This window comes from Paralichthys olivaceus, chromosome 17 (assembly GCF_024713975.1).
Source record: "Paralichthys olivaceus isolate ysfri-2021 chromosome 17, ASM2471397v2, whole genome shotgun sequence".
NCBI lineage: Eukaryota > Metazoa > Chordata > Actinopteri > Pleuronectiformes > Paralichthyidae > Paralichthys > Paralichthys olivaceus.
Genome location: NC_091109.1, coordinates 6,741,232 through 6,757,362, shown reverse-complemented (window position 1 = coordinate 6,757,362; position 16,131 = coordinate 6,741,232). Strand labels below are relative to the sequence as shown.

The window sequence follows — 16,131 nt, the reverse complement described above, 5'->3', positions numbered from 1 at the left end:
CAGTGTTGAGAGCTGTTATTTGCACAAGCTTGCACCTTGTGTTTGAAAGCTATTGCTATTGCGCTTTCACCCTGCACTCATGTGCAAACTATAAGGTGATACCAGAGACAGGTTCATGTGAAAGCCACATCTAAGGGTTATGAATGTCATTCTGGAATTTCAGCCCCATCTGACTGCCTTTCTTAAAAGCCATCATCTCCCAGACAAGAGATATGAGCCACTGAGCATGTCGAATGCCATTTTGGATCCACTGACCTTTCAATTTACGCTCCGACTGGCAGGGGTCTGATCCCTTGATATGAACAAAATGTGCCCTATGTACTTGTGGTGTGAGTACTGGTAACCAATAATATGGATTTTATTTACACGGCTTCAAACATATCTGTGATTGAAAAATCTTCAATAAATTTGATTCAACCAACAAAGTTCTTTTCTCTCTTGGGAAAATGTGTAAAATGCAGCAATGATCTCCTGCTGTATCAGTCATCCATCATGATTAAGTACTTGTAACCATCAAATTAATCCTTTGTGATTAAAAAACATTCCCAAAAAGCTCATTAATAGTTGTTCACCAGTGTCACCAGCTGTAAGACAAATTGGGAACTGTTAAAAGTTCTCCACATATGCTGGCAGCCAGTATAGGTCCTACACCCTGTATCCTCCGTGTTAATAGATGGGACATTGACAAAACAAAAAAGTAAAAGTACACTTCAATATACATTTTAATCAAAGACAGTTTCTGTCATTTAAGTTTTTTTTTATCGTAGTAATGTATGTTCAAGTGCTCGTGTATCTTTATTCTCCTGCCGCTATGCAAGCTTCAAATGATTAGCAGTATAGATAATTGATGCATGGATGGATTTTCCATTAATCATCTTTTAAAACGCAGTCAACAGGTCACAACATCCAGATACCTCATGGTGCATGATGTGTGACATGAAGGTCTTTGGTATTAAGGTGTGGCCTCCAGGCACAGATACTCTTCTAAGCTTTAGCGGAATATGAACAATATGAATGGCAGTTAGCTCCGTGGCCCACTTGTGAGTGAAAGGCTGTGATCTCTACAACATTACTCTGAGGATTTTAGGTGCCATTTTGGTTCTAATAACCTGGCTAGCGTCAATGGTTTCTGACAGGATGAAACTATGAGGTTTCATTTCACTTTGAAGACAGCGATTACTCTCTATCTCTCACACTCTCTTTTTTCATTGCTGTCCTTTATTTTTGCTGTCATTCTTTTTTATCTCACAGCCCCCTTTCTCCCTTTTACTCTCTCCTCTTCTCTTTGTGTTTTTTCCCTCCACCACTCTACTATCTGGGGTCTCTGTAGTCTCTGTACAAAATGCAGCAGACATGATGAAGATGTAGACATTAACCTCCCTGGATAAGAAGGGAGATAAATAGGTTTGTGTTTGTGTGTGTTGCTAACATAAGGGATAGATAAAGTCATCACAATAAGCGGTGTTGTGTGACTGTCCCTGAGGACAGAAGAGCAACACAAACCCAGTCCTGATCAATCCGTCATGTCTGTTCGCTCCTCTCCTGTGAACGTTTTGCATATTTGTTGGGGAATTGTCTGACAGAGAAAGGCTGCAGTAAGGATGGCTATACTGTAAAGAGTAAGATTATAAAGATACAAGTACAGACAAGAAGTTAAAGCTTGGAGCAGAGTTTATTTGTTCATCCTGTGAGGTTTAATGGATAATTCTGGTTTATGTAGGTCTATCTTGGTCTCATCTGCTTAGTTTTGGTATTATATTGTATTATATGCATTAAAGTATTAACTGAGAACTAGGAATATAAGAACTGCAAAACTACAATAACAAAGTTCAGTGTTGTGGCACCAGAAGCACCAAAGATCATGCATCCATCCGTTTTCTTTTGCTTATCCATAGTCAGTGGTAGCCAGTTAAAAAAGCAAATATGTTTCTCTCACAAGCAGTGTTTTCCATCTCCTCCTGGAGGATTTCAATCCATTCCTAGGTCAGATGAGCTACATAATTTGTGTTCTGGGTCTACCTCTTACCAGAAGACCCAGGGGGGCCTCCAATGGAAGGCACCCAGGAGGCATCCTAATGATGCCCAAATCACAACTTCTGGTTCCTTTGAATGCAGAAGAGCTGCAGCTCTATTTCAAGCTCCCACTGGATGTCGGAACCTATCATTAGACTGAGCCCAGACACCATGCTAGGGAAATTTATTTCAGCCCCTGGTATCCACGACCTTATTCGTTTGGTTACTATCCTAAGCTCATGATCATAGGTGAGGATCTGAACAGAAATCAACTTATAAATCAAAGGATTTGTCCTCCAGCTTAGCTTCCTCTTTACCATACCAGTCCAGTTAAATGTCCCCTTTACTTAACTAATGCAGCACCAATCCGCTGATCATCTCCTCCTCCATCCTACCCTGACTCGAGAACAATGCCCTTAAGACACTTGTATTCCTTCATTTAGGCAAGAGACTACCTCACATCCTAAAGGGAGCAATCCACAGTTGAAGGTGGTGACTGCCATCTCAAACACTTTACATTTGGCTGCAAACTTTTCTAGTGCATGATGGAGGTCATGGTCTGATGAAACCAATAGAACCACATCACTGGGCCTTGAATTTCTCAGCACTGTGTCCAGACCCTCTCAAGGGGTTTGGGTCCAGAGCCAGTATGGTATTGCTGCACCTCAGAGTCCTAGCCCAATAGAGAGGTCACATTCCACAACCCAGCGACTCTTCACTGCTAAAGATCAGTACGCCCAGGTCCCTGACCTGGCCTCGGTTGAGAGTGCACCCCAAGACTTTGGCGCACAGTTGAACAGTAACAAAGAAACCTTAAAATCATAGAGATATGAAAAATTTGAAATAATAAAGTATTACAAATGCATTATATTTGTCATAATGTATTCTAATAAAGAAATCAGACCTTCAGAGGCACCAGCAGACATCTTACCTAGGGCCCCATTAGTCTAGACAGAAATGCAGTTGCGGGAACACGTCTGTCCCGCAGTGCAGATCCAAGGACAAGACATACACACATCTCTTTCCATTTTCATTTAACAAGTTTTTTTTTTAGTTAATCCTTCCTGTTACAGTCTTCTGCCCCATCAAGGACTTTTGAGCACATAATCTCTCACACACTGTCCTTCTCAGTCACTCAGCCTCATCTTGGCAGTGCCCTCCCCATATGAACTCTCAGCCAAAATGATTCTATCTCTCCTTACTCACATCTCCATCTATTTTCCGTTTGCTCATCTCCCCCTCCACCATCTTCTTCACTTTCGCCACCTCTCAGTTGTTTGTTTTTGCAAAGCTTTAACCAAAGTGCACAGGAGACTTAAAGTGGCACAATAGGTAGCTCCCATTCCACCGGACGCCCTGCAGTTAATCCCACACCACTTTTCCTTTCCCCTTTTCTCCTCACTTCTCTCTGTCTTATTTGATTACTCATCCTGAGGAGCAAATTATGGGAAGGATAAAGTTGGACTCTTTTACTTGCATATCGAAATAGTACCTGCTCCCTACCTGTCTGGAAAAACTTAATAGAGTGACAGCAGGAATCGGCTGTGTTATTACATGGCAGGGTTAGTGAGAGGCCAAGCAGAAAATGAGCGAATAAAATGAGAGCTGCTGGGGCATTCGCTCACTGCTGCACACTGCATGTTTTTGTTTATTTGGTTGCGTGCCCCTTTGGCTCAGACTCAATACAAGGTGACTCTTGTCTTACTGATGTGACTTTCGTGATCGGCTGCACCACATCCGGTTTGACTGACTGAAGTGCTAAATTTAATATTTTAGTCTTTATAGACGGTTATTTATGTTTGTATATGTCCAGGTTTGTTTTTCACCTGTAGAAAAGCTTTACATTTCCTTCAATCTATCGCATCTTTTCATTGCTTTATGGCTTGTCTGTTTGGAAATGTGTGCTGCAGTAATACTTTCACTGATTATGGGGTCTTGCTAAAGCGGGTGGGGACATAACTACACCATGTGAGTAACTGCCAAGTGACTGGCAAGTGACTTCAAAGTGGCCACAGATCAGCTTCAAGGACGATGACATGACTCTCACTAATTGGGTTGGGGGTAGAAATGGATGCAGTTTTGGTTGACTGGGGGCTTAGCTTGGATGGGGCTGTGTTTGGGGACCCCACTGACCTAACTATGAAGGTCTTAGACTGAAACTTGCTTCTTACTTGTGCAGAATTGCAACAACACAAATACACACAAATGAACACACAAAGGGAGAGAATTGTGAAGTCTCTTAAGGAGACAATGTTAATCCTATTGACAATAGCTTGTCTGAACAGTGGCCTGAAGAGAGATGAGGCTAATTCTCTTTATGAACACAATAAACCCACAGGACACTGAGGCGAAAAACACACAGACAATATACAGCAACACACAAAGTCACATCTGTAGCTTCTTCCTGGACTTAAGTCCCAGTTCGGAAAATCAAAAGTATAGTAATAAACTCCCCTCAAAGCAATTGTGCTGCATCCAAAGTCTACTTCAATCCTGTCCTGTAGAAATATATGGCTCTGGAGATTTCATTGTCTCTGATGGAATTTGACAAAGTGATATTGACAATGCAGTTTATTCTTCCAGAATAAAGAGGAAAATGTAATATTGTTTCCCTGCTCTCGTCCAGTTATTGTGATATATTGCCAGCCTCCAAAATATTTACACCCGTCTCTCTACCTCGTTACAGTCTCATGCCAGAATACTCATCCAAGGCAAAGGAAAAAAAACAATATTACCTTTGTTATTGAAGAGCAGTCCCTTGAAACTCACACACACACACACACACACACACACACACATGCACACAAAGAGATGTTTGTGCGTCGACATATGTGCTCAGAGATATGATGTTCAAATGCCAAAGATTAATGTAAACGCAGAGCCGAAGCTGTTTTTGATTTAGCTCTGAAATCACAGGCGTGATCTGTGACTAAGTGTGCCTGCCACTCTCAAAGGTATTTACCATTTAGCTGTGTGCAACAAGTTGAGCAAATGAATTCCCCTCACCACTCAGCTGCTAGTTGTCAATATAAATCACATTAATGTGGCAAAAGTCTCAAACAGTTAATGATTTAACAATTAATCACTTGTAATGGGAAGGAGTGAGGCATCACAACTTTAGAGCCTTCACAGAAGTTTGTTGGGGTTTTGTGAGCATAACATTTTTCAGCCAAAAGCCAGGAATGACACGGTTTGCTGAGAGCAACTTACAATTTTTTGTGTCTGTCTGTGTTTGCTCCCCAGATGGGACCCCCTACACGTGGTGGGTGGGCCGGGGCAGTGAGAAGCACTTCTACTGGGGAGGCTCGGGACCTGGCATCCAGAAATGTGCCTGTGGCATTGACAGAAACTGCACTGACCTCAAGTACGACTGCAACTGCGACGCCGACCTCGCACAATGGTAAGTCGGTTTGTCATGTAAACATTCAGCAGGAGCACAAACAACTGTATTGTAAATAAATGTCTGCATTCTTAGTTGTGATAAGACCTGTCCTTCACATATATATAATCATGTCAAGGAGAAAGCTTATGTAACAGATGTGTACACATAGGCAGAACATAAGCAAACACGCAAACCCTAGGTCACGTATATACAGTCTATGGTGTAACCCTAACTTTGCCAACAAAAGTTTCAGCATTCTAAAAAAAAACTCTGACTAGAAATGAGAAGCTGCTATTACCTACATACGGTCTGAGTGTGTGAGTGTTATATCATCTCTGATTTTCTCATTGTGAACTGCACCTGTATCTCAGCTTTTCTATTTTGCTCTCACAATATTAACTGTTGCCTTATCTTCAATAATTCGAAATGTCAGCGTGCCTAAAAAAGACCCATTATATTTTCTAAGTACATGTTCTGTCACAGAGATTTTGATTTCATTTTACATTGGCATATTAAAGAAAATCTGAATCCCTGAATAAATAAAGTAATGAAGTCAAGTTTTATTTATGTGGCCTAATAACACAAATTTGCCTCAAGGAGAATAACAACCTTAAAATAAAACATCTGAAGAAAAGCGGAATGATTGTGTTATGATAATATCAACTGAATCTTTGAATAAAATACATGTCGTACCCATGGCGTCTCACAAACAATCTCACACTGAAACTCAAATTGCCACCATTGCTAATTGCTAATGTTAGCATTAATCTGCATAGTCAGAAATCCGTCTTGGCTGGGCGGTCTGATGAGGTGTCTCACTTCAGACGCTGAAGTGGTTGGATGATGAACGGCACCAACACAATGATGCGTTCGCTTAAGAGTGATGTTTGCTTCCAGAACCAACAGTTTGTGTTTCTCAGCTCTCTTAGCCCGCTGATGGATATTCTCATTAAACCAAGTGCATTGTTGTCTAGTGGGTGTGCGTGTGTCTATAAATACTATATGTGAGTAATTACAGCATGTTCGCAAGAAGGAGAGATTTCATTTGATTTCATGTTTCTCTCTGCTCATCTCCAAAATTGATGATATGATAAATAAGTCATTATCTGTCTCTATTAATAATGTATGCATTAATGTCTTATTCTCTGGCTGAGCGAGTTTTTGAAATTATACCCATATAACTCTATTTCTACTCACTACCCATAATTTTGGCAGCACAGACATTCATGCTCACTCAGGTACATAAAATACACGACCACAAAGTTCATTGAATTAATTAAATATTTTATCATTCTCACAGGAGAGAAGATTCTGGTCTCCTGGTTTATAAAGAACACCTGCCAGTCAGCCAGGTTGCCGTGGGTGACACCAACCGACCAGGATCTTTAGCCAAGCTGACTGTTGGACCGCTGCGTTGCCAGGGAGACAGTAAGTGTTGTCATTAATACACACTATGTACAGTGATATGAAGGTGTGGCTGCACATTTTAGCAGCAGAAAACGGACAACTTTAGGTTATAAATAATAGGGAATTGTTGGTAATTGATTGATAAGTTGACTTCCAAGATATGTGATAGGAACAAGCAATGGAAAAAACTTTCTTCCACATTATTGGAAGACCCAGTCCCCATGAGTCCTCTTCTTTTTCTTCTTCGTTGTTTTTGGTTTATTGGCGGTGCGCAACCAACATCAAGGTATCTCTCATTTGCCCCGACAGCCCCTCCCTCCCCACTCCATCTTCACCTCTCTACCCCCCCCTTCATCACCACACACCCCCACGTCCAGAGTGTGGCACAGACGTCACAGTTATACCGAGATGTGCTTTGATTTAAAGGAAGTAAAAAGGTCGGTAATGCACCCGGGAGCTGAAATTGGCTATGCTTTAGAGCAACCACTAAGATATTGAAAAGAACTTCACACCATACAGGGGGTCTGCACAGGAAGATGAAACCCGGTGTGAGCATTGAGGATTAGCTGCCGGTGTAAAAAAGGACCTTTGAGTGACACAGGAGGACTGCAGTTCACAATGGCCCTAATTGGAAATGTGTGCATTAATGATCTTCCCTGAGTAATTCCCCTGAGAGGATTGGTTTCATTTTCAAAGTAACTCTCAGCTTGTTGTAGAGGCGTGGCTGCATAACCTTTTGTGAAGGGCTCATCAGAGGTTGAATAAAGAGAACACCTCTACTCTCTTTAATATAGGACTTATTAAAATGCCCCTGTTGACACTGTGTGCAGTGTTTGAACAGTCAGTGGGAGCAAAAATAAGTTTTTTTAATATGATGTGAATTTGTAGGAAATACTGGTTAAGTGTGCTTTTGAAAAGAATACATAACTGAATAGTTTTACTATAGGAGGGAATTTATAGGGAGAATCAGATTGTGCTCCGAACTAAGGTCACTAGATTGTGCAGTGTATTCACACATTAAGTTTGTGTTACCAATAAAAACAAAGATTGCTCTGATGCCATTTCAAGCATGGTGACGTTGTTTCTGAAATACCAACACACTGCTAAAACAGTTGGTATTACATGGACAATGGAACACAAAGATCATAATATCCTTTATCTTTTGTCCCAAGGTCATTCTGCACTTAAGGAGGGTTGACTCCTATGCAGGGGAGCATCATAAAACTGGACTTTATTGTCTCTAAAATTCAATTAAAACCGAATAAATTATCATCAGATACTGGGCTCCAAACGATACACCCTCTTGTCTGAAACCCTACACCAAACAAAAGTTCTGTAGCCCCTGCCTCTCCTTAATCTCCCTCCACTCTGCTTGACTCAGCCTTTCTTAATGCATTCTCTGTATGGAGTGAAAATTACTCATAAAAACCAAGTAAATGTCGGCTCTCTCCATTACTATTGATGTATTCAGGAATGTAATAGAGGGACACTGAAAAGATGTGTAATGTCAGCGAGCAAAGTGCCAGGCATCTTACAATGATAGCTAGATACATTTATACACTCACACTTGAATTACTACCTGAACTGGCCATTTCCAGTGACAGCTGCATGGTATGCAATTCACTGCAGCTGCAGAGGGAGCAAATCACACAGTAGAAAAACTTAGAAAGGACCAATACATTAAAAAAGTTTCACTCCAGGCAAGAATATACACAAAATGATGAATGATATGTTGATTATCGCTCTCTTTGTTTGGGTGAGTCAGTCAGTCATGGATATCGAGTTGTTTTCTGGCACAGATTTCAAAGCCAACACAGTGAAAGCACAGAAGACTTTTCACTCTGCTGTAGAAGTGCCCCATCTTTGCCGTGGTTGCACTGCAGCCATTGTATGTATCAACTGGTGTCATCAGCTTACACACGTGTGAACGTCAGCTTCAAATTCACCCAGAAAATGCCTTTTCAAACTAAACTGTTTTACTATGGATGCAGCCTTTGAGGAGTATTGACAATGGATGGATGAAACTTAAAATCAAAAATATTTCTATCCATTAATGAGGTGTTGAGAAATCTTTGAAATTATTAAATTAGCAAGAAGCACGCATAAGGTGCCGCTGTAGTTAGTAGTTACACAGTATTTAGGCTTCTTTATTTTATTTTATAGAAAGAAAGAGAGAAAGAGTACTTCTCTCTCCTTTTGTGGAGGAAAATGTCTCTGTTTTCATACCTTTTCTCAGTGGAAATAATCTTTAATTACTTTAGACATTGTTAGTTGCAGTTTTTAGGACATAATATAATAAAAAATGCTCTTGACTTTAAGAATTTGCTGTAGGTGGTTTGGATGTGGCCTTGATTAAAACTATCTTGAGAGAGAACAAGGAAAAACACTACAGTGCAATTGTGCACATTGTTTTTTCAGGAGTGGCACTTGATTGTGCCAGTTACTCAGATAAACTCTTGACTGTCAATTTACTGTGGAAAATAACTACATACATATGTTTTTGTGCACAAATACACATCTGTGTGTGTGTGTGTGTGTGTGTGTGTGTGTGTGTGTGCGTGCGTGCATTTTTGGGAAAGTGAGGGCATGACTGAGAATTGGGTTTGGGTTACGGAAAGGTCTAGGTATAGGCATTTAATTGTGTGTGTGTGCATGTGTTCTCTGCACAACTTGTATCCATATGGCCAAATAAAATTGTATCTGAACTCTATTTAGACACTTTCCATCTGAGCACTCATCCTCTCACCATTTATTCTGTTCCATCTAGTCCCTGTAGTTTTGGTTGCAAACAACAGATATTACATACTGCAGAAACACACACACACAGACACACAGCGAGAGGCAGTTTAATCCTTGCTGCTTCTCTTTCCACTTCTCTTCCCGTCTATTCTTCTAATCATTGTTGGCACACTGCTCTCTGTGGGACATTGGGTCAACTGGAAGACACTCACAGATTCTGCAGCTCCGTCATATTGACCTCCTCTCTTTCCCCACAACTCCTGAGCGGGGTGTGCTCACTTTGTCCTGAGTCTACCTGCAGTGGGTCAGGCCTGCTGTGTTTTCAGGTCGGCATGGATTGACTTCATCTTGCTTCTAAGGCATCTGTTACACTTGGCTCAATGAAACAGTTCTCATTCTGGATCTGAGCACACTTCCACTCATAAAAGTCAAATTGACAATGGAAACTTTATCTTAATGATGTAAAACACTCCACAACACTGTGGCACAGCCGCACTTACAAGGGGCGTAGCTGCAGGGCTGGATTAAAGGGTAGCACACGGTTCACATCGAAATACCTAATGCTGACCTGTCAGGATATAACATTCAACAACATATAACAAGACTTTCTGCAACCCCAAGTTCAATCTGTTTAGGCCACCAGGAGCCTAGAAGCTTCTTTGTTCACTAATTTAGCCTCAGGTCAGCTATGAATCTTTTCCATTGACTGTATTTAAAGATGGATTACTCATCTCCACTTTCTCCCACTCTCCAGCAATGAAACCAAAATATCCCAAATACGATCTGCGCCATCTTGCACATTAGGAGCCATAGTCTGCGCAGTAGTGATCAGGGATGGAGCTGTGGTAGCGAGGTTCCACTGATACACGGGTTCGACCAATTGCGAATCAGACTCAGTTGTCAATCATGATGTTTAACCCCATTTTTGTAGCCGTCATGTTGTCCATCTTTATCTACAGTCTATGATATTTTCTCTCATTCCACCTGATTGTGAACAGAACAAGAAACAGATGTAAACTACAGCAAAAAGCTATAATGTATATTTTTTCTAGTGTCCACAACAAATTAATCAGTCCACACGTATGAAAGTAACCTCAATCTGACTCTGACTTCCCACATGTATGACCATCCTCTCTCTTTATTTGCTCTGTCTCCCAAGACAAAAACATATGAACGCAGCACAGAGCAGGAGTAATGTCAGTGTCTGCTGTGTGATGTAACCAAGTCCCAGAGAGGTTTGGTGTGGTGGGGTGTAATATCCTGTGCAGAGGAAAAGCAAACATGGATCTAATCTTAAGTGCAGGGCGGCATGATCATTACGATGATAACATGTCTATTGACTGCTCATTTTTCACACTAAAGGGGATAATAGAGTGGAGCAATGCAAATCTCAGTGGGCTGTGATGTGCATTCTACATGTTTTACAGAGACGCAGTGCTGGAGATAAAACTGCAAAAGATCACTCTGACGCAATGATATGCTCCATCTTCTATCAATCTGTCTGTTTGTCTGTCTGTCTGTATATCTATCTATCTGTCCGTAACACCACAGAAAACCCAGCCTTTTTGCCTCACTGATGTCTCACTCATTAATGTCCCCTCATCACAGAGCCACCAACTTAGAAACAAGCCACGACCAAATGACCCACGACATTACATCTGCGTGTGTGAGAGAGAGAGAGAGAGAGAGACTTATCCTCTGTTTTATTGAGTGACCAAATTAAAAAAGTAACTTTAAAAGAAAGATGACTTTGAGGTATGTTTGCCATAGTGCTGGCCAAGACAGCAGAACATGGGAGCATACATTATAAATCTGCCCATTAAGGCATATTAAACGTATATTAAAAATTTCACACGTGAATAGGTGCTCCGTACATGATTGATGCTTCTCATACTTTGCATGGGGCTCTGTCTCAGTAAGAGCAATGATGATTGGCGGCCATATAATGGGTTTTCATAGGCAAATGACTAATGTCTTAGTCAGTCAGGGAAAGTTTTTGTGAGGAGGTACTTATGTGTGTATGTGGATGTGCAAGCTTCTGGACGTGTACTTCTGTCTCTATGTGGTGGGTACAAGTGGGAGTACAACTTTCTTTGTGAGAGTGAGCGTGCGTGTGCCAGCATTAATGAAGCCCATTTCCATGGCTAGTTTAATGGCAGCCCATACAGTCACAGGCAGACAGAGAGAAATTAGACTCATTTATTGATGTTAAAAGGCTTCAGACATTTTATTAGAACAGAATGAAAATAAATGACTGCAAATGAAGCAAAGCAGCATATATTCTATTATTATAATGTAATGCACCTGCTGTGAGACATGCTTGGTCTGATGAGTGACCACAAATGAAACGTGCAGACAGGTCACAGATAATAGTTAAAAACGAATTAATTGGTTTGTAACGATTTGTCACTGCTCATATGCCCATTTGTAATGTCTTTCTAATTGAAGCCACTTTTACATTGAAGGTGGTTCCTTCAACCTTTCCTTTATTTTTATTTTACTTAATTATTTATACCAGAATTATGACTAAATATATTTAAAGTTACAACGTTCAGTTTTTGTTGATCATTTTGGAGGCTGCAATTTGTGTTGAGGTTGAACTACATGGTATGATGTTGACAGGTATTGAAGTTTGGTTTGTCCACCCTATTCACATCAATAAAAGAAGGTGCAATGCAACACAGTTCAGCGGTAAATCTCAACCTCCAATATGATCATACAGATAAATTAAACCTCAGGGGTTCTTAATAAACGGACAACTTTTTTAGGGTACCTCTGAGCGCTAAAGATTTTGTGCTAAAACGAATGACAAGCAGCATAATTACAGGGCGAGATTGAAAGGCTTCGCAGGTCTCAGTTGAAAGACTCAAACTAATTACCTGAAGATTCTAATGCTACATTTACTGTGAACATACTGTAGCTCGACCATAAAATGACATGCCACATATGGCTCAATTATTCTCGGATGAGATGAAATACATGGTCTGAGTGAAAATGTGAAAATGAGCAGAGAATATATATAACTGTGATGTGCCACAGTTTAACACCATATACTCTATATGTAGGATGAAGTGTTTTGAACAGTGATATATCAACCATACCCTTGGGGTGACTCTCACAACTAGTGGCGTCGCCGTCCAAAATAAGTACTGCTGTTCAGTGCTGAAACATCCTCCTGACAACTTAGCACCTGAAGTACGTAGAATAAGAAGAAGAAGTTAAATTACTTGGCATAGAATGTCTGTTACGGAAAACTTAGAAAGTAATACGTGATCTGTCAGGCCTGAGTTCAGAAATGTCATGCCTCTAATATGATGCACATGCAGTATGTATACGGATTGTGATAATGAATTAGAGCTGTTTCGATGTATATTATTGTCGAGTAGTGTTCAGTCAAGATGAGCAAGATAGGCGGTGCCTGGTAAACGCTCAAATTCGAAATCAATTAGAACAATACTGAAGTGGAAACTATATCTCTCCTGAGATCTCAGGATATAAAGGACCGGATATTGACTGTTTGTTCTCATCTTGTAGATCAATACAAAACGTCTCAGTTAATTTTCGATTTCTATGCCTCGTCAATGGTCGCAGAACAGAGAATTGTAGTAACGAAGCAACAAAAAAAGATTATCCAGACTATGATGTCCGGCAGTTGTTTGTTCTTCATCAACTTTTAAATCATAGAGCTTTCCACATCAGCGGCAGCCATCTTGTTAATGAAAATGCTTCAGTGACACTTCTGCTGTTACCATTGTAATGAAAATCTATGTTTTATTCTGGTCCATATTTTAGCTGAACGGTAGATTAAGGTCATGTCTTTTTATTGAAGGGAAGTCGGCTATTTGACTCTGCTTGCCTGTAAAAAGTCAGTCAAAGTCACATAGTGCCTGCAGTCTACATGAATTGAGTGGGTGATTTTGTGTGTGGTTTAAAATGGCCGCGTTAATGATCTGAGTCAGTCATCTGTACCATCTGCTGGTCCTAGGACATAACCCATCTGGTCAACCATAGACAAATGAATCATCTAGTTGGCTTCTGGACCCTTCACAACTGTATCTGACATCATTCCAGCCTGCACATCTCAGCAGGATTGTTTGTGTATTTGTCTCTTAATTTGTTATACTTGTTCCTGGGGGCAACAGCTTTTGTCAGTTAAATTAATTTATGGATCAATGTGGTGGATAACATTTTTTAAAAACACCATCAGTAAAGAACAAACTCTTCATGTAGTGCAAGAAACTAAAATTGTAGTAAGAGGTTTGTTGGATAAAGATGTGACTGTTCTGCATTGATATGTGCAGAGGAATAACAGTTTGGGTATCTGCTTGAATGTGATTGATTTACTTCTGTTGGTGCCGTGAGATTTCAAAACAGCTTTCTCTGAATTCAACACCTAAATGCAGGCTGTAAAAAGCAGGACAAAAAATAGTCAGAGTTTAGTTTTATTAATCTGTCCCTGTTAAAGTAATGTGATGAATAGCCCAAATCACTGAGATCCACAACAGACAAACAATATTGTTGACTATATAGCATTACTATTTTACCTCCATTCCAACAGCATCATCGCATGGCGCAGTGTCCGTACCTGTAGGGGGCATCAGACGTCAGGGTAAGGGAAATAATCTCATTAGAGTCTAAAGCGTCAATGCCATTTTCTCTTCTTCTTAAGAAACCTTCTTTAAAGTCCTCCTCCCATACCAGTCACACCTTTTCACCTCAGAATCCTTCTTAAGGGCTGAGATGCTTTGTCAGTAACTTTACCAGTATCTAGTCTTCTGCACTGTGAGGGAGGAATTATAAGAAAATATATTAATTTAAAGAATTTTCATAGAATTTCATCACTTGGCTCTTTGCACGAGGATGATTTCATTATGCCTCCAGATGTTTGGAATGTTCTTGAAACAATAAAACATATAGTGGATTTTGAAAGAATAACATCAGGGCAATCAGAGGTTCATGATTTGGCTTCCAGAACAGGGTTCTCACCAACACTCAGTTCTCACTTCTTTCAGCCCCCGATTTTTTTTTCTTTGCCTCTCACACCATGGATCCCTTTTCAACCCTTCCTCTATAACCCTTCCACCTCCATCCTTGCCTCTCGGTTACTCCCCCTCCTTCTGAAGCGTGACTCACCTCCCAGCTTTTTTTCTATACCATTGTGTCCGTCTTGCTTCTGTGTCTTCAACCTTGTTTTCACTCTCTTGCCTGGAGCCCTTAAGGTCTTACTCAGTACATGAAAATAGAGATCACACCACACATACGACTCACTTGTGTTATCTATGTATTTGTGATGATATTGCCCTGTACATCATCTTTGCAGAAAGCTGGATATTGTTTTCCGTGTGTGCATGCATGTGTGATAACACATGCATGCAAGATAACATGACAACATTGAGTGGACTGGTTTTTACTACTTTGTGAGATTATTACCTGCAGGTTCTACCAGTCCAAGGTCAACAAACATATGCTCTGAAAGCTTTCTCATGAAATCTCCACAAGATTCATGTGACAAAAGACAGAAAAGTACATCATGTAATATACACATACTTACATACAGATTCAATAACAATTTCTGATCATATGGTAGGAATGCCATCATAATGACATCACTATCGTATGGCTTTATTACAATATAAATTGCCTGAATTGGGTGAGTACAGCAGTAACCTATTGGTCATGTCTCAATCTGCAACTTAAGGCCCTGCATGTGCTGCAATCATGATAACAACTTCTTTGCAATCAGTCAGTAATTGAACATCAGCGTGACTGCACATTAAAAGCATCAGTAGGTGGTCGTGTGTGTGTGTGTTGATGCGTGCTTGGCCGCTATCGGCCCTTGCCCTCGGTGTCAGGATGTGAGGCAAGGAGCAGAGGTGGAGGAGCTCAGCCCTGTCATTGGGGAACGCTTATCGCACTGAACCAGAGGACGTACACAAACACACACAGATGCACAGCCACCGGTACATATACCTACACTTAGATACATGCACTCACGGAAATACACATACAGTGTGGTACTTTTGAACGCTTTTGCACACATATATGGCTGTGAGCTCTTACGCTTGAAAGGAAGCTCACTGGTGCAGAAATAAGTCAATGAGCGGATTATTTGCATGACAGATAATTAACCAGCAGCCGTTTTGATAATGGATAAACATTTGTAACTTATCTACCTACTCATTTCCCAAATGTTTTCTGTGTGTGGAACACATATCTCAAAAACCATTCATCGTATCACACTTGGCATGTGTATTCTTAATCGAATGAGTTTGGACATGGGATACGTTCAATATTAATACCTTTCAACTAGATCTTTGCCACCTGCACAGTAGTGGGAGCGGGGCCTTAACAATCAGTACGTGGACTGAGTTGAACGTGTTTTCTCATACATCTCGGATAAACTACCGCAGTGGTCGAGAACTGGGTCTAATCTTGGGTGAAAAATTACCACCAGATCAATTTGATCATAGGAGTACAAAAGCAACACAGTAACAAAGCAAATTCAGAATAATATTGACTTTAAAATCTCATCACATCAAATAAACAAGATAGGATGAACACAAAGTAACTTCACTCTGCACCATAGATGG

General features: G+C 40.5%; 1 protein-coding gene across 2 annotated transcripts in view; it reads left to right on the top strand.

The window, feature by feature from the left end:
• The window catches only part of cntnap2a (contactin associated protein 2a), a 304,029-nt gene that overhangs the window by 246,054 nt on the left and 41,844 nt on the right, over positions 1-16,131 (top strand). For both annotated transcript variants that reach the window (XM_020087434.2, XM_020087435.2), the window contains exons 16-17: positions 5,257-5,413; positions 6,696-6,823. In XM_020087434.2, the coding sequence (XP_019942993.2) occupies positions 5,257-5,413; positions 6,696-6,823 (285 nt within the window). The remainder of the gene's footprint in view (positions 1-5,256; positions 5,414-6,695; positions 6,824-16,131) is intronic.